Raw genomic sequence first — 21691 nt, forward strand, 5'->3', positions numbered from 1 at the left:
CATGCCTCTTCTGAGGGGCATTAAAAGCATGTTGTTATACCACTCTAACCTCCACGTCTCTTCCAAGGGGCATGAAAACCGTCTTGTTGTACCACTCTGACCTCCACATCTCTTCTGACGGGCATTAAAACCGTCTTGTTATACCACTCTGACCTCCACATCTCTTCTGAGGGGCATTAAAAGCATCTTGTTAAGCTACTGCGACATCCACATCTCTTTTGCGGGGCATTAAAACTGTCTTGTTATACCACTCTGACCTCCACGTCTCTTCTGAGGGGCATTAAAAGCGTCTTGTTAAGCTACTGCGACCTCCACGTCTCTTCTGAGGGGCATTAAAAGCGTCTTGTTAAGCTACTGCGACCTCCACGTCTCTTCAGAGGGGCATTAAAACCGTCTTGTTATACCACTCTGAACTCCAAGTCTCTTCTGAGGGGCATTAAAAGCGTCTTGTTAAACTACTGCGTCCTCCACTTCTCTTCTGAGGGGCATTAAAACCATCTTGTTATACCACTCTGACCTACACGTCTCTTCTGAGGGGCATTAAAAGCGTGTTGTTATACCACTCTGACCTCCACGTCTCTTCTGAGGGGCATTAAAAGCGTGTTGTTAAGCTACTGGGACATCCACGACTCTTCGAACGGGCATTGCATTTCCTCATAATTTTTGGCAGCTTTTTGCTTGGAAGGCATAAGCAAATACTATGGGAGACCCACTCCCCAATCATGGGAATAAAGTTTGTAATATGCTGTACTGCATGTCTCTTGTAAGGGGCATTGCAATTTCCTCCATCCTAATTTTTGGCAGCTTTTGCTTGGAAGGCATAAGCAAAGACTATGGGAGACCCACTCCCCAATAATGGGAATAATGTTTGTAATATGCTGTACTGCATGGCTCTTGTATGGGGCATTGCAAGTTCCTCCGTCCTAATTTTTGACAGCTTTTGCTTGGAAGGCGTAAGCAAAGACTATGGGAGACACACTCCCCAATAATGGGAATAATGTTTTTAAGATGCTGTACTTTATGAATCTTGTAAGGGGCATTAAAACGGTCTTGTTAAGCTACTGCGACCTCCACCACTTTTCCGAGGGGCATTAAAAGCATATTGTTAAGCTACTGTGACCTCCATGTCTCCTCTGAGGGGCATTAAAACCGTCTTGTTATACCACTCTGACCTACACGTCTCTTCTGAGGGGCATTAAAAGCTTGTTGGTTTACCACTCTGACCTCCACGTCTCTTCTGAGGGGCATTAAAACGGTCTTGTTAAGCTACTGGGACCTCCACGACTCTTCGAACGGGCATTGCATTTCCTCATAATTTTTGGCAGCTTTTGCTTGGAAGGCATAAGCAAATAATATGGGAGACCCACTTCCCAATAATGGGAATAATGTTTGTAATATGCTGTACTGCATGGCTCTTGTAAGGTTATTGCAAGTTCCTACGTCCTAATTTTTGGCAGCTTTTGCTTGGAAGGCAAAAGCAAAGACTATGCGAGATCCACTTCCCAATAATGGGAATAATGTTTGTAATATGCTGTACTGCATGGCTCTTGTAAGGGTATTGCAAGTTCCTGCGTCCTAATTTTTGGCAGCTTTTGCTTGGAAGGCATAAGCAAAGACTATTGGAGACCCACTTCCCAATAATAGGAATAATGTTTGTAATATGCTGTACTGTATGGCTCTTGTAAGGGGCATTAAAACCATCTTGTTAAGCTACTGCGACCTCCATGAGTCTACTGAGGGGCATTAAAAGCGTCTTATTAAGCTACTGGGACTTCCAAGTCTCTTCTGAGGGGCATTAAAAGCATATTGTTATACCACTCTAACCTCCATGTCTCTTCTGAGGGGCATTAAAAGAGTCTTGCTAAGCTACTGCGACCTCCACATCTCTTCTGAGGGGCATTAAAAGTGTCTTGCTAAGCTACGGGGATGTCCATGTCTCTTCTGAGGGGCATTAAAAGCATGTTGTTATACCACTCTGACCTCCACGTCTCTTCCAAGGGGCATTAAAGCCGTCTTGTTAAACTACTGCGACCTCCACGTCTCTTCTGAGGGGCATTAAAACCGTCTTGTTATACCACTCTGACCTCCGCGTCTCTTCTGAGGGGCATTAAAACCGTCTTGTTAAGCTACTGCATCCTCCATTTCTCTTCTGAGGAGCATTAAAACCATGTTGTTATACCACTCTAACCTACACATCTCTTCTGAGGGGCATTAAAAGCGTGTTGTTATACCACTCTGACCTCCACATCTCTTCTGAGGGGCATTAAGAGCGTGTTGTTAAGCTACTGGGACATCCACGACTCTTCGAATGGGCATTGCATTTCCTCATAATTTTTGGCAGCTTTTTGCTTGGAAGGCATAAGCAAATACTATGGGAGACCCACTCCCCAATCATGGGAATAATGTTTGTAATATGCTGTACTGCATGGCTCTTGTAAGGGGCATTGCAAATTCCTCCATCCAAATTTTTGGCAGCTTTTGCTTGGAAGGCATAAGCAAAGACTATGGGAGACCCACTCCCCAATAATGGGAATAATGTTTGTAATATGCTGTACTGCATTGCTCTTGTATGGGGCATTGCAAGTTCCTCCGTCCTAATTTTTGACAGCTTTTGCTTGGAAGGCATAAGCAAAGACTATGGGAGACACACTCCCCAATAATGGGAATAATGTTTTTAAGATGCTGTACTTTATGGCTCTTGTAAAGGGCATTAAAATCGTCTTGTTAAGCTACTGCGACCTCCACCACTTTTCCGAGGGGCATTAAAAGCATATTGTTAAGCTACTGTGACCTCCACGTCTCTTCTGAGGGGCATTAAAACCGTCTTGTTATACCACTCTGACCTACACGTCTCTTCTGAGGGGCATTAAAAGCTTGTTGTTATACCACTCTGACCTCCACGTCTCTTCTGAGGGGCATTAAAATGGTCTTGTTAAGCTACTGGGGTCTCCACGACTCTTCGAACGGGCATGGCATTTCCTAATAATTTTTGGCAGCTTTTGCTTGGAAGGCATAAGCAAATACTATGGGAGACCCACTCACCAATAACGGGAATAATGTTTGTAATATGCTATACTGCATGGCTCTTGCAAGGGTATTGCAAGTTCCTACGTCCTAATTTTTGGCAGCTTTTGCTTGGAAGGCATAAGCAAAGACTATGCAAGACCCACTTCCCAATAATGGGAATAATGTTTGTAATAGGCTATACTGCATGGCTCTTGTAAGGGTATTGCAAGTTCCTACGTCCTAATTTTTGGCAGCTTTTGCTTGGAAGGCATAAGCAAAGACTATGGGAGACCAACTTCCCAATAATAGGAATAATGTTTGTAATATGCTGTACTGTATGGCTCTTGTAAGGGGCATTAAAACCATCTTGTTAAGCTACTGCGACCTCCATGTCTCTACTGAGGGGCATTAAAAGCGTCTTGTTAAGCTACTGGGACCTCCATGTCTCTTCTGAGGGGCATTAAAAGCATGTTGTTATACCACCCTGACCTCCACGTCTCTTCTAAGGGGCATTAATACCGTCTTGTTATACCACTCTGACCTCCACGTCTCTTCTGAGGGGCATTAAAACCGTTAAGCTACTGTGACCTCCACCACTTTTCCAAGGGGCATCAAAAGCATCTTGTTATGCTACTGCGACCTCCACGTCTCTTCTGAGGGGCATTTAAAACCATCTTGTTAAGCTACTACAACCTCCATGTCTCTTCCACGGGGCATTAAAAGCATCTTGTTAAGCTACTGTGACCTCCACCACTTTTTCAAGGGGCATTAATACCGTCTTGTTAAGCTACTGTGATCTCCACGTCTCTTCCGAGGGGCATTGAAATGTTGTTTTTAATTACCTCTAACCTCCACGACTCTTCCAACGGGCATTGCATTTCCTCCTAATTTTAGTCAGCTTTTGCTTTTCAATGCAAAGGCGAAAACTAACGGAGACCCACTCCCCAATAATGGGTAGAAGATTTTTAGTACGCTGTAATCCACGTCTGTTTCAAGGGGCATTGCAGTTCATCATAATTTTTGGAAAGCCTTCCATTCACTGCTTTGGCCAACAGTGTACAGGAGACCCAGTTGCTATAAATGGAAAAAACGGTTTAGTTAAGGCCCTCTGACCTCCATGTAACTTCCAAGGGGCATTGGAGTGCGTCGAAATGTTTGGTAGGCATTTCACTCACTGTATGCCCTATAATTGTGTAGCAGAACCGCACCTGTTGTTACAGAAATATATCCTACAAGACATGTGTGGTTGACTGGTCTGATATTGATGTGAATGGTCCCTGTTCCTCCTGATCTTTCTCCTTTGCCACCACTTCATCCATCATTTATCACCTAAAGCTTTGTTTTAACAGGAGTCATAGAACTGGGATAGTAGCAGGAAAACATCGAGCAATCCTCGTAGGAGGTAGAGTATGCGCCAAAATGCTGACCACCTAAGGCCTAGCCGCTACTAGATACATGTGCTTGCATTCCAAGAAAACAAAGCGGATGCTAACTTCTATCATCATCATGCTCCTCACCTTGGCACTCTCAACTCCCCTGATGGAGAAGCCAGGGCCCACCGGAGGAGTCTGGTTCTCTGGTGGGCTCGTCCAATGCTGCCCTAAAGCAGGCCAGTCTAAGAAAAGTGTGTGGGTCGGTAACAGGAGAATTAGGTGCGGCTGGGGACCGTTTATGGACACCCGGCCGCCCCCAGGCGGCTGCGGACCGAGTGTGGACATCCAGCCGCCGCCTGGCGGCAGGGGACCGAGAGTGGACACCCGGCCGCCGGGCGGCTGGGGACTGAGTATGGATAAAAGGGCCGCCAACGCAGCCATGACATGGTGGCCGGCGTCTGCCTCCACATGCCTAAAAGGCCCAATTTCAAGTGCAAGCAAGCTAGCAGTATGGTATTGCAGCCTGGGGGTGGGTGGGTGGCAGGTTGCACACTTACGCTTGCATTCCAACAAAACAAAGCGGATGCTAACTTCTATCACCATCATCATGCTCCTCACCTTGGCACTCTCAACTCCCCTGATGGAGAAGCCAGGGCCCACCGGAGGAGTCTGGTTCTCTGGTGGGCTCGTCCAATGCTGCCCTAAAGTAGGCTAAAAGTGTGTGGGTCGGTAACAGGAGAAAAAGTGGTGGCTGGGGACCGTTTATGGACACCCGGCCACCCCCAGGCGGCTGGCGACCGAGTGTGGACATCCAGCCACCGCCTGGCGGCAGGGGACCAAGGGTGGACACCCGGCCGCCGTGCGGCTGGGGACTGAGTATGGATAAAAGGGCCGCCAACGCAGCCATGACATGGTGGCCGGCGTCTGCCTCCACATGCCTAAAAGGCCCAATTTCAAGTGCAAGCAAGCTAGCAGTATGGTATTGCAGCCTGGGGGTGGGTGGGTGTCAGGTTGCACACTTACGCTTGCATTCCAACAAAACAAAGCGGATGCTAACTTCTATCACCATCATCATGCTCCTCACCTTGGCACTCTCAACTCCCCTGATGGAGAAGCCAGGGCCCACCGGAGTAGTCTGGTCCTCTGGTGGGCTCGTCCAATGCTGCCCTAAAGTAGGCCGGACTAAGAAAAGTCTGTGGGGATGTTCCGCGGAAAAATCGGGGCGTCTGGGGACCGTTTATGGACACCCGGCCGCCCCCATGCGGCTGGGGTCCGTGTGTGGACACCCGGCTGCAGGGCGGCTGGGGACCGAGTGTGGACACCCGGCCGCCCCCTGGCAGCTGGGGACCGAGGGTGGACACCCGGCAGCCTGGCGCTGGGGACTGAGTATGGATAACTCGCTGCCGAAGCAGCCATGAGGTAGTGGCCAGCTTCGGCCTCCTCAAAACTAAAAGGCACCATTTCAAGTGCAAGCTAGCAGTATGGTATTGCAGCCTGCGGGTGGGTGAGTGGTTGGCTGCATATTTGCGCTTGCATTGCAAGGCATGGGGGAGGTACAATTGAACACTGCCCTGGGACAAGGACTTGCATGGGGAAAGTTGCAAGTCTGCATCTTCTGATGCAGCAAGGATCACTTGTGATGAGCACACTTTTAGGCAGTGACCTGGGAGTCAGAGACGCTTCCAGGGGTCTTCCCCATGCTGTCCCCATGTCTTTTCAGCACTGTATGCATGTGTCACACAGCACATGGCCAGATAAGGTTGTAAAATGTTAAAATGACATTTCCCGGTGAATGCATTTGTCACAGTTGAAAGCAATAGAAAAGTGCAAAAACGCATAAAAAATGCTACTTGTGAACATAGCCCAAGGTGTAGAGGAGTATTTTTGTTTTTGGTTATTTATTTTACCTTATACACAAGTCTTTACCCTGGAAAAGAAATTCCTTAACATATTTTACAGGAAAAAAGTTTCACTTTCGTTTTTGAATGTTTTATTATGAGCCTGTAAAAGTGGCTTAATACCTCTGACCATGTTGTTGACAACAGTGACCTGGGGGTCATAAATGCTTCCTGTGGCGATCCCCATGCTGTCCCCATGTCATTTGAGCACTGTCACTATCGTTTTGGGCACTTGTTAGGCTTTTAAAAGACTGCCGGGGGTGGCGCCGCAAAAATGCTCGGGTCTCCCATAAACTTACTTTGGGCTCGTTGCTCGGGTCGAGCACCCGAGTATAACGGCGAGCTCGGCCCGAGCTTCGAGCACCCAAGCATTTTAGTGCTCGCTCAACACTAACTATAACCTGTTTTTAGAGAATTTTTTTTAAAAATCCTGGGTACCCCCTTTAAAGAATTGAGGTTTCAAAATTATTATATTATATTTCTTTGTGTATGAAACTCAGTTGTGAAACTATAATTAAAAATTTAATGCCAAAGTCGAAACAATTTAATACATTTCTGGTGATCCTTTTGCTTTCCTGAGCTTGGTGTATATAATTCAGCATGACAATGAGCAATAAAGTATGCAAATTAGCTTTCCTCCAGAAAAAAGAAATATTTCTCTAGTGACACCTATTTGAGGTAGCACTAAAGACACAGCTTTCCTCTTCTGGAGTAGAGACAATTTGCGTACCCTTTTTCCCAAGGACTATTTTCTGGTTTATGTAATTCTCTACAGTCCCTTTATTGGCCGGACTCTATACACATTAGCATTGCAAAGAAAATGTACTTTAAGGAGTATTGATAGGGACTGTGGAATGATGAATAATTATTATGGGAATTGTAAGCCAGCGGCTTCCACAACAGTGCAGTAATGAGGTAGTAATCCAGAATAGTATAACTTAGATATCTTTATTTTGGCAAATTATGAAAATAAACTCAAACTATATCCTCTGGTTTACTGCCGGATCATCCTTAACAGTCCGTATCAGGCCGTTGACATGAGCGACTTCACCACTGTGTAACTCGTGGGTGCGGCAACGGCTTTGCTCTCTCTGGCTCTGATCTGTGTTCACTCTCACACAGACCTGGCATACACATAACTGCTGCTCTCCTGCTTGCAAAACCAAATACTAACATACCCAAACCTTACCTGAAAGTTTAAATGGGAATCGCAGACATGGGCCACTTTTAAGACCCGGACTGGAGGAAGAGATGCATCCCACTACCTTCCTACAGATCTTTCCAAAAATAAAAGCCTTTGTAAGGTTTTCCTAAATCTGACTTGGTCAAATAGCTTGATCAAGTCCACTCTCTCTTTTACTTTGCATTGTAAACACAGCTGTAGCTGTAATTACAATGCTCTCCAGCGGGTTCAGTATGTTTCTATGCACATCCTGGGGCATACATAATGACCCTCATATACAGTGCATTGTGAAAATATTTGGCCCCTTAAACTTTTCTACCTTTTGACACATTTCTGGCTTCAAGCATAAAGATATAAAATTCTATTTTTTTGGGCTAGAATCAACAACAAGTGGGACACAATCGTGAAATGGAACGAAATTTATTGGATATTTTAAACTTTTTTAACAAATTAAAAACTGAAAAGTGGGGCGTGCTATATCATTCGGCCCCTTTACTTTCAGCGCAGCAAACTCATTTCAGAAGTTCAGTGAGGATCTCTGAATGATCCAATGTTGTCCTAAATGACTGGTAATGATAAATAGAATCCACGTGTGTGTAATCAAGTCTCCGTATAAATGCACCTGCTCTGTGATAGTCTCAGGGTTCTGTTTCAAGTGCACAGAGCATCATGAAGACCAAGGAACACACCAGGCAGTTCCAAGATACTGTTGTGGCGAAGTTTAAAGCCGGATTTGGATACAAAAAGATTTCCCAAGTTTTAAACATCTCAAGGAGCACTGTGCAAGTGATCATATTGAAATGGAAGGAGTAACAGACACTGCAAATCTACCAAGACCCGGCCGTCCCTCTAAACTTTCATCTCGAATAAGGAGAAGACTGATCAGAGATGCAGCCAAAAGGCCCATGATCACTCTGGATGTACTGCAGAGATCTACAGCTGAGGTGGGAGAGTCTGTCCATAGGACAACAATCAGTCGTACACTGCACAAATCTGGCCTTTATGGAAGAGTGGCAAGAAGAAAGCAATTTCTCAAAGATATCCATAAAAAGTCTTGTTTGAAGTTTGCCACAAGCCACCTGGGAGACACACCAAACATGTGGAATAAGGTGCTCTGGTCAGATGAAACCAAAATCGAACTTTTTGGCCACAATGCAAAACGATATGTTTGGCATAAAAGCAACACAGCTCATCACCCTCAAATCACCATCCCCACTGTCAAACATGGTGGTGGCAGCATCATGGTTTGGGCCTGCTTTTCTTCTGCAGGGACAGGGAATATGGTTAAAATTGATGGGAAGATGGACGGAGCCAAATACAGGACCATTCTGGAAGAAAACCTGTTGGAGTCTGCAAAAGACCTGAGACTGGGACGGAGATTTATCTTCCAACAAGACAATGATCCCAAACATAAAGCAAAATCTACAATGGAATGGTTCAGAAATAAATGTATCCAGGTGTTAGAATGGCCAAGTCAAAGTCCAGACCTGTATCCAATCGAGAATCTGTGGAAAGAGCTGAAAACTGCTGTCATAATCTTTACAGAAAATGTTGACATATTACTACCGGTTGCACATTTGATAGACTTCTCTTAGTAGTGTACATAGAAGAGAGTGGCCCCATCAATTATTATGATGCCCAAATTTATCACCCATGGAAGAGTTGCTCTTTGATCCAAGTCATTACCCTTTCTATGACCTAATTACTTTGCTAGCTATCAATTACATTTCTGTAGAGAAGAAAGTTTAAAAAGTTCTCACCACACAGTATTAACGATGATGGGACCATGAAGTTTCCAAGGACTTCATGTTCTACTTCTATGACTGCATAAATGGTTAAAATTTCAGTTATGTACATTTTAATTGCACTCTGCAGAAAGGAAATGTTTTTTTGACTGTACCCAATATTCATAGAAAGAAAATGGCAATTTGCAACAGCTGTTCTAATAATGTCTATTTCTTAACCAGCTGTCACTGATGCTTAAGGTTTGTCTACGATGTGTTTTCAATTGGCCCTATACATCATCCCTGAATAGAATTGCTTACCCCACGCACTCTGAAAATTAGAAAAGTAGAAGCAAATACATCATTTTTATGTATCTGTCTAGTTCATAACCTGTGGCCTAATAGTTAAAAGAAAAACTAGCCAATCAACTATGAGTATTTGCACACAATGTTCATAGGCTGGGTATTTCCAGCAGTGGTGGAACAAGGAGGACAATTAAGCTTTCTTACTGCAGATGAGCATATTAATTTTGTTTTGTGTATGTAAGAAATAAAGAACATGGTGTTACTCTGAACATCTTTACACAGCATAAGTATATGTTACGCTGGTTGATCAAACTTTTATTCAACAGGAATCAACATTTAAAAGCTAATTTGAAATGTAATCAGTTCTCTCCTTATGGAGACAAGTCCCTTCCTAGTGATCATCCTATTTAAGTCAAAGTGACACAGAAAAAATGAGCAGTTATGGAATTTTTTTTTGGAGGGGAATTAACAATTTTATCAGTAACACTAATGGGTCAACTTCAATAAAAGGTTGTTGACAATTTAAAAAGCGTTTTTTTGCCCAAATAACCAAATGGCAGTAGAGAGTATGTCAAAATATTATACTTCAATATTGAGTTAGTAGTTCAATATTCGCAAGTTAGAAAGTTATCCCCAATTTATGGACCCCCACTTATACTGAGAATTTGGACTCTGAAGAGCCACGTGTGAATAGAGCGGTAGTCAACCATTCTTAATGGGACTGGACTTCTGCACTCCCATGAAATTTAGTGGATTAGCAGTATGCATGATCAACCTCCATCCCAGTTCTTAGGATCAGTGGGGATCCCAGAAGTCAGACCTCCAGTGATTGGGAATTAATTCCCTATCATTGAGATAGGAGATAACTTCCAAACTTCAAAATATCTCTGGGCAGATTCACAATGTTATTAACCTGCATATTAACCCCATATCTGCAGATTAATAGCATTTTTCAGGTGACAGGTTCCCTTTTAGTGGCTGCACAGGATTTGGCCTTTACCCAGGATTGGGAACATAAAAGTCAGATAGCGTTTCTTCTTTTATTCTCCCAATATTCACTATCAAGTAGCTTAGTAGACAGATGATTCCTGCTCAATGTTGTTGAATAAAAATTCAAGAGATGGCAATATTAAGCTTTTATTTTGAGAAGGCATACCTTCTTCATGTGTTTCAGGTTCAACAGAATTTATTTTGACTTAATAATGGCTATTTGTTCTGGTGATGGAATATCTATTGCTGGTCCTTCAATTTCAACATTACAATTCTTCAATACGGGTTCTTTATTTGCCAGGCCAACAGTTCTGGCATTTTTATTTTTTTTCTCGCTATGCTGTTTACAGATCGGATTAATTTATTTTATATTTTGATCGGACTTTTTTATGAACACAGCAATATCAAATATGAGTATTGATTTTATATTGATTTTTAATTGGGGAAGTGGGGGTGCTTGGAACCTTTATTTATTTTTTTCATATTACTTAATACTTTTTGCTTTAATTTTTCACTGTGTTTGTTAGTCCCCCTAGGAGACTTGAACCTGCGATCATCTGATTGCTTGTGCTTTAAACAGCAATGCCACAGTATTGCTATATATAGCAAAAATCAAGGTCTCCTGTGAAAGACAGCCACAGGCTGGCTTTTACAGGAGTACCATCATGATAGGCACAGGAGTCTTTAGCAGACCTCTGGCTGTCACGGCAATCCATCGGCATACCGTGATCACGTCACAGGCGCACTGATGGACGCATACAATGGCATGACCTCTGCCAGAAAGCTGAGTATGCCATTGTCACAGATTGACAGTGGCATTTGACAGGTTAATAGCAAAGGATGAAGCTCCACTCCACTCTGCTGTTAAAGGCACATGATGACTGATTATTACCGCCATCATCTGCCAGCAAAGATGCGGGCCTGCATCAAAGGAAGGCAGCCGGCATATGACGTTTCCTGTACGTAAAATGTTGTTAAGGAGTTAAACAGGCTATTGATTGCCATCAGTTATCATTCCTTTTGCCAGATATGTTGAGGTCACATTGACATTTCTATGGCTGTGCAGTCCTATGGGACCTCAGAGTGTTATACATCTCTTCTGGACAATTAAAGACTCAGCAGATTATTCCGAAATGCGAAGAATCAATTCACTGCAAAGCAAATTTTGGGGAAAATTTCGATAAAGTTGGACAGTTTGAATTCCAAAGATTTTTTGATTTCTACAGTATATACATCATCCTTACGTTTTGGGACCTGGGCCTCAAGGTGACCACGTAAAAAAAGTTTTTGTGCCTGTCCTCTGCTGTGTCTTTGTAAAGGTGCAGCACATATGTTTTTATTTATTAACTCTATGTGGCAGACAAACAGCGGTAACATGTTTCCTTAGAGAAACACAAAAAGCTCATACTTTCTAACTGCATCTTCTATTTTATGTAGTCTGAGAGCTTTCTCATGTTTTTTAATGCAATGATCAATCCTAAGAGTAAGACCTCAGCTCTCTGAAGATGTCATAAACAACATTAGATTGAAAAGTATACAAAATATTTCTTTTAACACATTTGAAATGACTTCTTGCCACATAAATCAAGGTATAGGATGCGAGTATCAAAATTCAGTTTAATAGAAAAAGGAAAAATTAATAGAATTAGCTCAGATGTGTAATTGCAACCTTCAGAGAGTTATATAATGTGTTAGAGGTAGACATTGAAGCTTGCCACATTGCTGCTCTCTACATTTACCGGTTCATCATTTCCAGTTGCTTAGTACTGGGATGTCCCTGACGAAAAATGTTCTCACAAGAATTCTCTTTGATGTGCAGGCATGGCTGTCAGGACGAAAAAAAAGTTTTAGAAAAGTTAGAAAAGTAGAAAATAATAATAGAATCTGTTAATTATATGTTGACAAAAACACTCTAACCATTACTGAATAATGATTCGTACCTGGCAGCTCTAGCCGAAAAATCTTAAATTGAACACAGATAACCCCTGTGACACTTCACTGGCATAAAGCACTAAGCCAACACTTTTTTTACTGCAGCACTGTAGTGGTTCAGTGAATATAAGTTGCCTTACACCCAGTCATATACTTACCAGCCATCGTCTTCATATTTTGTCCTCTCGGTCTACAGAAGTTTGCGACCTGCCGGATTGCTCCAGTGTTTGCTGGGTGATCCATAAGTCACAATTCAATGTAAGTCTATGAGAGCAGGAACAAGACTCTCATAGACTTACATTGAGCTCTTGGGACTATTACTTGTTGACTTCTGGTCAGTCAGAAGATGGGGTGACAAAATGGTGGCATGGGACCAGTGTGGCACTGAGAAGACCTGAAGACGGCAACTGGTAAATATAAATATAGGACTAGGGTCAGGAAACTTAGATTAGAAGCACCACTCTAGCACTGAAATAAAAAAAAATATGCTAGAGTGGTGCTTTAAGTTGCAAAACTTTGCTGAAACTACTATCTTCAGCAGCTCCTCCTTTACTCTGGGACAGTCTCTGTGTCACTCTGTGTGTTTATGCAGTACTGCATACACTTTCAGTGCTTGCCATAGTCCCCGAACCAATGCCCACTAGAAGTCTGTCTGGTAGTTTGCTTTTGCCTATGACGCGCCCCCTGGGCCAGTGCTGTTTGGGGATTACCCGGAGCCGGATCTGATGGGGGTTGTAGTCTCCGAGTGGCGGCGACCCGGTCCGTGCCCAGGGTGTCAAACTCAGTGTGTGGCAGTCTTTACAGATGTTATTAGTTGTTCTTAGTGTCGACTACGCCACCCGTTGATTTGCGGTCAAAAGGCCGCCGCTGCAGCAGGGTCCGCTGAGGCTGGTGGTCTATGTGCAGCTGTGGTAGTATAACCCCCAACGGGAGTGGTATAGCCTCAGGGGGTCAGGTGTAGAGGATGGTGGTAGTGGTGGTGCAGTGTGGATGGTAAGAAGACTCAGAGTCGGGCTGTGCAGTTCAGGGTTTTTACTTACTGCTGTTCTGTTGGTCACTCTGGCCTTGAGTGACCGCCCGAGCCGTGCTGCGTCCACCAGGTCCTGGACTCGGCCAACCCCCAAGCAATTCTGGAGCGTGGTCCTGAGCTCCCTTTCTGACTGTCCTCTCTACTGGCCGTTCCCACCAGGGGTCCACTTATGTCCGGCTCCCTCGGGTCTCCTGTTGGGTGAACCTTCTTTGGCTTCCCTGACCCTATGCTCGGTGTGCCTTCTTAGTGGACTTGGTGAGGGGCTGCTCCACATGTAATGTCGCAGCCTCCGGTTCTTAGTTGAGGGTAGTTTCTCTCCTCCACTAATTTGGGATCCGGTTCCCTTGCGTGCCAACCCTTCAACCTTCTGGTTGTATACTGGGTTCTTGGGGTTCCTTCTTCTCCCCCTCTGGGTCCTTCTCTTCTCCTCTCTCTCTTCTCTCTGCAGGCGCTCCTGGACCTCTCTCAGGACTGACTGACCCTCTACAGAAGACTGACCCTGATCTAAGATGGTGCCCACCTTATATACTCCCTCTATGTGTGAGCTCAGGTGACCAGCACCCAATGAGCTCCTAGCCTTACCCAGACTGCTCCCCCTATCTGCCCCTACACTACTGGGATGTTCCACCCCCCTCCCACTCCAGCCAGGGACAGACACTGTCGTACCTGCACATATACTGGTGGGAGTACCGTCGGTCTGTCCCCCGGAAATGGGATGTATGTAGTGTATGCAGCTATCTGAGCTCAGTCCCACACTCCATCCTTACCCGGGAGTGGAATACCACACCTCTGGCTTGAGGTGTAATACCCCTGTAGCAGCCGAGTCCTCAGGGTGCTACACCTACTTACATAATTGCAATGTAAAAAGATAAGTGAATATTGTAAAATTTTCCAGCTTAGCTGAATTTTTCCAAAAAATGTGATTAGCGTTGAATTGATTCACAACAAATCACAAGAACTCTAATAATCCTAAAATGATGTGTATTACACTCTGAGGTCTTCTTGATTGTATCCATCTTCTAAGTTCTTTAAAAAATCATAGTCTTAGTAATATCAAAAGGATCCATATGACTCTAGGTAAATGGATGGTAGCTGTTGTACTACTGTGCTGTCACACACACTGTCAGAAGAATTGTTCAGTGTTTTATGTTTTTCTCTTCCTGTCTCTATTGCTAAGTCGTGAGCTGTGACATCCTCTCACTTTCCAGATTCATCCCAACCTGGCTGCTGTGTTCCCTGCCTTTGCTTTTATGCAAGCTATGATATTTCATAATGATTGGCTGCGCTACACAATGTGATGTGATAGCTGCAAAGAATTATGATAGGGTCCTGGTATTTTGAGAAATGCGGCTACCAGGTACACATGAATTGGCCAATTTATGCACTAAGATTTCGCATTTATTTCTATTTTCTACAGCAGTAATGCTCTTCATATTTAATATATTTCATGTTCACATACTTAACGTTACAGTGTGCTACTTTGTTAAATGTGACATTTGCCTTGCAGTTGGTTGCAGGAGATGTCTACATTTGGCATTACAGACATCTTCTTAGATGAGAGGCTGTGTTTAGGATCCAGCGGCTACCTCCCTCTGGCTAATTAGCACTCTGGCCTGGGTGTAAAAATACTTGATGTGTCTGAGAGGGAGGTGCCAGCTATATTCATTTCTACTTGTGATGGCTTAGCAAGAGAAGTATTTCGTTCTCTCTGGAGCTTGAGGCCGAGTGTGCATTTGTCTGGAGTTGTCTAAAGCGTGACAGGCCTATGTCTGTACAAAAAGAAAGACCTGTCACTCCAGGGCAGTGGGAAGGGAGGAGCCATCGGGGACCCGCCTGTCCGACTAGTCTCCAAGTTTGCTCAGTCCCCAGCAGCTTCTGAAGTTTGATTTTCTCTGAAATGCTGCAGAACTTAAGAGTGAAACTTACTTGGCTGAGTTCAAACAGTTAATGTCTAATGCATGCTGCCTGTGGATCGGACAGCATGTATCCACTGTTAGGGTCTCTTTAACGGCTGCCAACAGCCAATGAAATTGCACGAAAGTTGTCAAGCTAGAACTTGAGAAATCCACCTATAGAAGGGGAAAATTCGATTTTTATTTCATTCCTAGAGAGTTTCTTTAATATTTGAGAAACTTGGTTAATATAATTTAGTTACAATACATTATTTTGGCGCTACTTTCAATAATCTTTATTACAAGCACTTGAAAACATTTCACATATCTAATATGTATTCTAGATTTTTATGCTAATTAAAGATATTATAATTTTCTATTAGTGAAGCTGAAAGTAAGCTCATTTGCATACATTAATTATAACTAGCAATAGCATGGCATTGTATTCTTGCTTGCAAAGTATGTTGTGTTGAAGTAAAAAGCAAAACTTTCCAAATCATACCAATGAATTTTCTTATTAACAATTCAGAAGCAATATACAAGAGAAAACTTACATATAATTTGTGTGATGCTGTTTTTAGAAGCTAATATATCATATCATGATGTTTCCCATAAATTGCACCTTTATTCCCCTGGGCTCTTGTTTCCTGGTCTACCAAGGCAAAAGTGGAGGGTGAGGCTACGTTCACATGTTGCGTTTTTGCTGCGTTTTTCTCTGCAGGCAAAACCTGATTTCTTGGCAGTAGAAAAGCTGCTTACTAAAACAGGTTTTGCTGCATTTTTTGCTGCATTTTCCAGGATTCCAAAGTTCAGCTTTGCTTCTAACACAGAAGCATGAACACAGGTCATCAATGCAAGACCTATATAAAATCTTAAAATCATTTTTGGAAAAAAGGGGAATTTGATCAAATTAATTAGTGGAAAAAGATTTTTATGCTTGAAAAAAAATAGTAACTATTCTGAACAGAAAAAAACATATGAGTTCATGAAAAAATACACAATTACAAATGTCGGGGGGGGGGAAATTGGTCAGGAATAGTTTACCTAAGACATTGGCAGTGCATGGAGCTTGAAGGACACTTTACTTTCACACTTTGGTCAGCCCTTGAGTTGATCAGGTATGGTACAATTTCACACCTTGGTCAGCCACTGTTTACTTTGCACACATCCCTAAATTAGTTAAACTGTACTAATCCTAACTGCCATTCTCAGATGAGAATACCAAGACATTGTGGTTTAAACTTGGGAAAATCACACAAAGAAATGGGTTTCACATACTGCTGTACATGTTTTTTTTCATTAAAAATGCAGCAAAACCTGATACCTAGGTTTTTTGCTGCATTATTTCTGCATTTTGGCACTTATTCATTGCTTTCTATTGGTGAAAAAACACTGTAAAATCGCTGAATAAACACTGAAAGAAGTGGAGAAGCTGCAGTTTTCAAAAACGCAGCAGTTCTCCAATTCAGTCAGGAAAAAAAACAATGTGTGTGCAAGAGGTTTCTGAAATCCCATAGCTTTTGCTGGTACTGTAAAAGGTAGCTTTTAATTTGCAAAAAAAATGCATTAAAACGCAACGTGTGACCGTAGCCTGAAGATGTAAACTATCAGGTAGACATCCACAGCTAAACAATTTTTTTTGCATGGAGTAAAAGGTATGTGGTATAAAGTTGCTTGTGGACATTGTCGTGAACTTGTGAGGACTTTTTATTTAAACTGTTTTTAAGTGGTTTTGATAATTTCTTAATTTACAATACCTATAATGCATATTCTTATATCTTGTGCATTTCTCTCTACAGATGAGATTGAGATGCTGGAAAGACTGTGGCTATCAGGGATTTGTCACAATGACAAAATTGAAGTTATGAGCAGCAAACTGGACATAGACAACATGGCGGGGGTCTTCTACATGCTTCTAGTTGCAATGGGATTAAGTTTGCTGGTGTTTGCATGGGAACATCTCATTTACTGGAAGTTGCGGCACTGCATGAGGCATTCCGGGAGGCTGGACTTTTTATTGGCATTTAGCAGGGTAAATATATTATCAATTATCTTTATGTCTTCATTCACTTAATTTGTAGCTTCAAACAAAAATTATTGTGGCAATTTTGTAACTTATGTTCTTTTTTCTTAATTAGTCCTTGACAGATGAGACCATTAATCTTGCTATGTATTTCTGCTAAAAAAAAACAAGTTTGACCCTTTAGTTTTATCATTGCCTGGTGATATTATGGCGATGATATTTTAGTAGAATTATTCATAATTGCTACTAACCGGGGCTGGCTTTGATGGTATTAGTATATGATTATTTATAGAGGTACAGTATATCTGGTTATCAACACCTCTATAGGACATCATTAGGGTGACAGGCTACATCCATTTATGTGATCAGTCACCTTCATTTTTGCACACAATGAAAGAAATCCTTTTTCTCACTCACTTAAACACTTCCTTAAAACTTTGACAATTTGGTTGTATTTTTAATTTCCTGGTCAGTTATTGACTGAGAGTAACCTAGAGATGACCACAAATGGGTCAATGGCTGATTCTACTTCAAAGTGCCTTCCTATAGTCAATAGATTCAGAATATGGACTGACAGAAAAGCAGCTGTAATGTGTGGGGAAACCAATCGCAAGTTTTTAAGTCCACCTCCTGCACCACTACTGATTAGTTACCTAACAGGTTGTTAAAAATACCACACAACCTATTTAGGAGTTAGTTTACTAAAAGGGTTTTTGGGATCCATATATATTTTGGTAGTCACTGCAGTTTGTAGAATCCTGACAGTGTACAGAGTGCACACTGTCAGGATATCCCTTGATTGCTAATCTGAGCTGGTGGTCACATAACCACAAGTATGCAGTTTGCATACCTGCAATTACCTTGTGACTAGCTTTTCATCTGATTTTGTCAATGTTTAATGAGACTGTAGAATTCTTTGTTGAGCCCTGAACACCCCTTTAAAATATATACCCCAACTAATCACACAAACACAAGTTCAATGTTCTTCATTGCTTGTTAAGCCTTGTTGCATATGGGAGGAAAAGGAGAAGCATCAGCCATATATGCACGTAACACGCTACATCTTACCTGTGTATATAAAAGCAATTGACAACAAATAGTTCTTGAGAAGCAAATTGGAGATTGTCAACTTGATATGAGCAAATCCCAGTATCTTCACTGAGACTCAAAATTTTCAGTTTTGAAACTATATTTCCACCATAGTCGACAATCGAATATTAATGCCTTGTATTGGGAAATGCAGATTGGGTCATCTTTAAAAAGTAACTAAACTTTTAAAGAGGACCTTTCAGCAGTAGGTTCATGAACACACTATGTAATAGTGGCTACAGAGCAGAAATCGTTTTATTTATTTATACATTTATTTTTTAAATTTTGACTTACCATTGCGTAGAATATTATCAATCAAATATTTAGCAACTCATGAGTTAACTTTAGTGTGGGTATCATTAGATATTTTTCACTGGGGGTGTGTACTTCTTCTCCCTGTTTAACTCTGACCAATCATAAGCAGGCAGCAACATAGAAGTTTAGAAGGACCTATGATGATGTCATCAAGGTAACATTACCTGAGTCTATTGGTCCTGCCAGTCGTGGTGTGCAGCCTAAATAAACACTGAAGATATATTTCACACCTCTGAAGTGTGGATATTTTAACTTCAATTAATATTTCCACACGTCTGTGCTGTGTTATATATCTTCAGTGTTTATTTAGGCTGCACATTCTAGCTGGCAGGATTTGTGCACTCATGTCATGTGACCCTGATGACATCATCACAGATCCTTCAGCACTCCTATGTTGCTGTCTTCTTACAATTGGTCAGTGTCATATAGGAATGTGAAGTACACGCCTCCCACAGAGAAAACTTTCTAGTAACACCCACTTGGACTTAACTAAATTTAACTCAATAGGTACAAAATATTTGATAATATCTCTGTAATAGAAAGGCAAAATAAAAAAAAATGAACTAACTTTTGTTTTCCAATCTGCAGCCACTTTTACATTGTGTGTAGAGTTAGTTCAGCATGAAAAATTTGATGAAAGGTCCTTTTTAAAAGGGTTGTCCACTACTTTCACACTGATGCCCTATCCGTAGGATGCCCTATCCATAAGGTAAGGGAATCAATGTTTGATCGGCCAGAGTCCCGTACACCGTACCCCCGCCAATCAGCTGTTAACAGCTCCAGATGGTGGCCGCAGGCCGGAAGTCCTAACCTGCGCTGCTTGGCTGTCAAGTTATAGTGGCCGTCACTTGTTACTGCACATCCGGCTCTTATCCAATTGAATGGGAGGCAGATGTGCATTACCCCATGGCGGCCACTACAGATCGACGGCCAAGCACCGCAGGGAAGCACTTCCAGCCGGCGGACGCCGCCTGCACTGGTAACAACTGATCGGCGGGGATGCTGCATGCGGGACCCCGGCCAATAATACATTGATGCCCTATCCTACGGATAGAGCATCAATGTGAAACTAGTAGATAACTTCTTTAATTTTAATAATAAGCTCATAGACTGCTTAGCTTTCTGTGTTTCTACTAATTTGTTTATCACTACATTCTGACTATACTTACACTACATTATATAATGCTGTTTATGATTTTACACAGAAGGCTCTTATATTTTCTTTCCCTTACAAACAGACCATATTTATTTTTCCTCTCCCCCCAGTAGGATGCAAACATATTTCTAAGTCATGATTTTTATTGGCAGAAACAGAGTTCCTCATAACTTAGGTGATATATTTTATTATTTTTATTTAAATTATTACTGTGCAGAGCCATTCTTTTGTTATGTTATTACCTTTACTGGAACAATTTTTATATCTGCACTATTATGATTTTGTAGAATGAAAAAGATCCTATTTTGCGACAGGAAATAAAAAAAGCATGGTTTACATTATTTTTTCACGAATTATTGAATTCTAAAAGACTCAGTGGTAGAATTTATGTCAGCTCCTATGAAAACAATTACAAATGTTAACATAATTATATTTACAATTATTCTTGAAACATTTGGCCATAAAGAACAGGAAATTCCACAATGTGCCACCAAGGACTTGACACTATAACCCTAGGTCAAAATGCCATAAGATCATTTTTACAGCCTGGGCATTTAACAAACATGCAACAAATTGTCAGTTGATAATTAATTGGGCTCCGTGTCCTAGGGTGAGCATAAACCGGCCATAATATCATATCTTTAACTATATCTCTGGTCACTTTCTATAGATAACTAATAGTGATGAGTGAGCGTGTTCTGTTAACCCTTTCGGCGAGCATGCTCAAGTGCTTGCCTAGTTTTTGCGGCGTGCTCGAATGTTATGTTAGAGTCACTGTCTGTGCATGATTTGCGACTGTTTGACAGCTTTAATACATGTTAGGAATGCCTAACAAACAGGCATTACTCACATTTATTAAAAATGTCAAACAGTTGCAAATCATGCACATGGAGTGACTCTAACATAACATTCGAGCACGCCGAAGATACTTAGAAAACACCGGAGCATTCTCTTAAATCTCGAGTAACGAGCATGCTTGCTCATCACTAGTGTTGAGCGATACCTTCCGATATCAGGAAATATCGTATCGGATTGGATCGGACCGATACCCAAAAAGTATCGGATATTGCCGATTCCGATACCGGAAACCAATGCAAGTCAATGGGACACAAATATCGGAATGAAAATAAACCCTTTCTTTCCTTGTAGGTTAATTCTACATGAAGTAAAACAACTAAGAATAATGTAGAATGTATTACGCGAAAAGCCGGCAATTCATCAGCGGCATACACCGGTACCCGACAATTTACAACAGAAAGAATAGAGCTTCACACATAGATTAGATAGAGAGAAACATGTCAGTGACATATATATGAAGTACAGTGACAGTGTTGCTTACTGTACTTGTCATTTAGTGTAAAGGATTTATTTAAAAAAATAATTGTGTTTTCATGCACCGTCTCTTTAAAAAAGCCGGCCGGCAATTCAGCATCTGTACCCGACAATTTATAACAGACAGAATAGAGCTTCACACATAGATTAGATAGATAGAAACATGTCAGTCACATATATATGAAGTACAGTGACAGTGTTGCTTACTGTACTTGTAATTTAGTGTAAAGGATTTATTTAAAAATATAATAGTGTTTTCATGCACCGTCTCTTTAAAAAAGCCGGCCGGCAATTCAGCATCTGTACCCGACAATTTAGAATAGAAGGAATAGAGAATCATACATAGATTAGATAGATAGAAACATGTCAGTCACATATATATGAAGTACAGTGACAGTGTTGATTACTGTACTTGTCATTTAGTGTTAAAATAAAGGATTTA

The 21691-nt window shown here is 41.9% G+C and overlaps 1 protein-coding gene across 1 annotated transcript in view; it reads left to right on the forward strand.

Moving 5' to 3' along the window:
- GRIN2D (glutamate ionotropic receptor NMDA type subunit 2D) overlaps nucleotides 1–21691 on the forward strand; it is a 1421508-nt gene that overhangs the window by 1300427 nt on the left and 99390 nt on the right. The window contains exon 15 of the mRNA XM_073656309.1: nucleotides 17134–17366. Coding sequence (XP_073512410.1) covers nucleotides 17134–17366 — 233 coding nt within the window. The remainder of the gene's footprint in view (nucleotides 1–17133; nucleotides 17367–21691) is intronic.

This window comes from Phyllobates terribilis, unplaced genomic scaffold, assembly GCF_046119375.1.
Source record: "Phyllobates terribilis strain yellow unplaced genomic scaffold, ASM4611937v1 Scaffold_12__6_contigs__length_324123572, whole genome shotgun sequence".
Lineage (NCBI taxonomy): Eukaryota > Metazoa > Chordata > Amphibia > Anura > Dendrobatidae > Phyllobates > Phyllobates terribilis.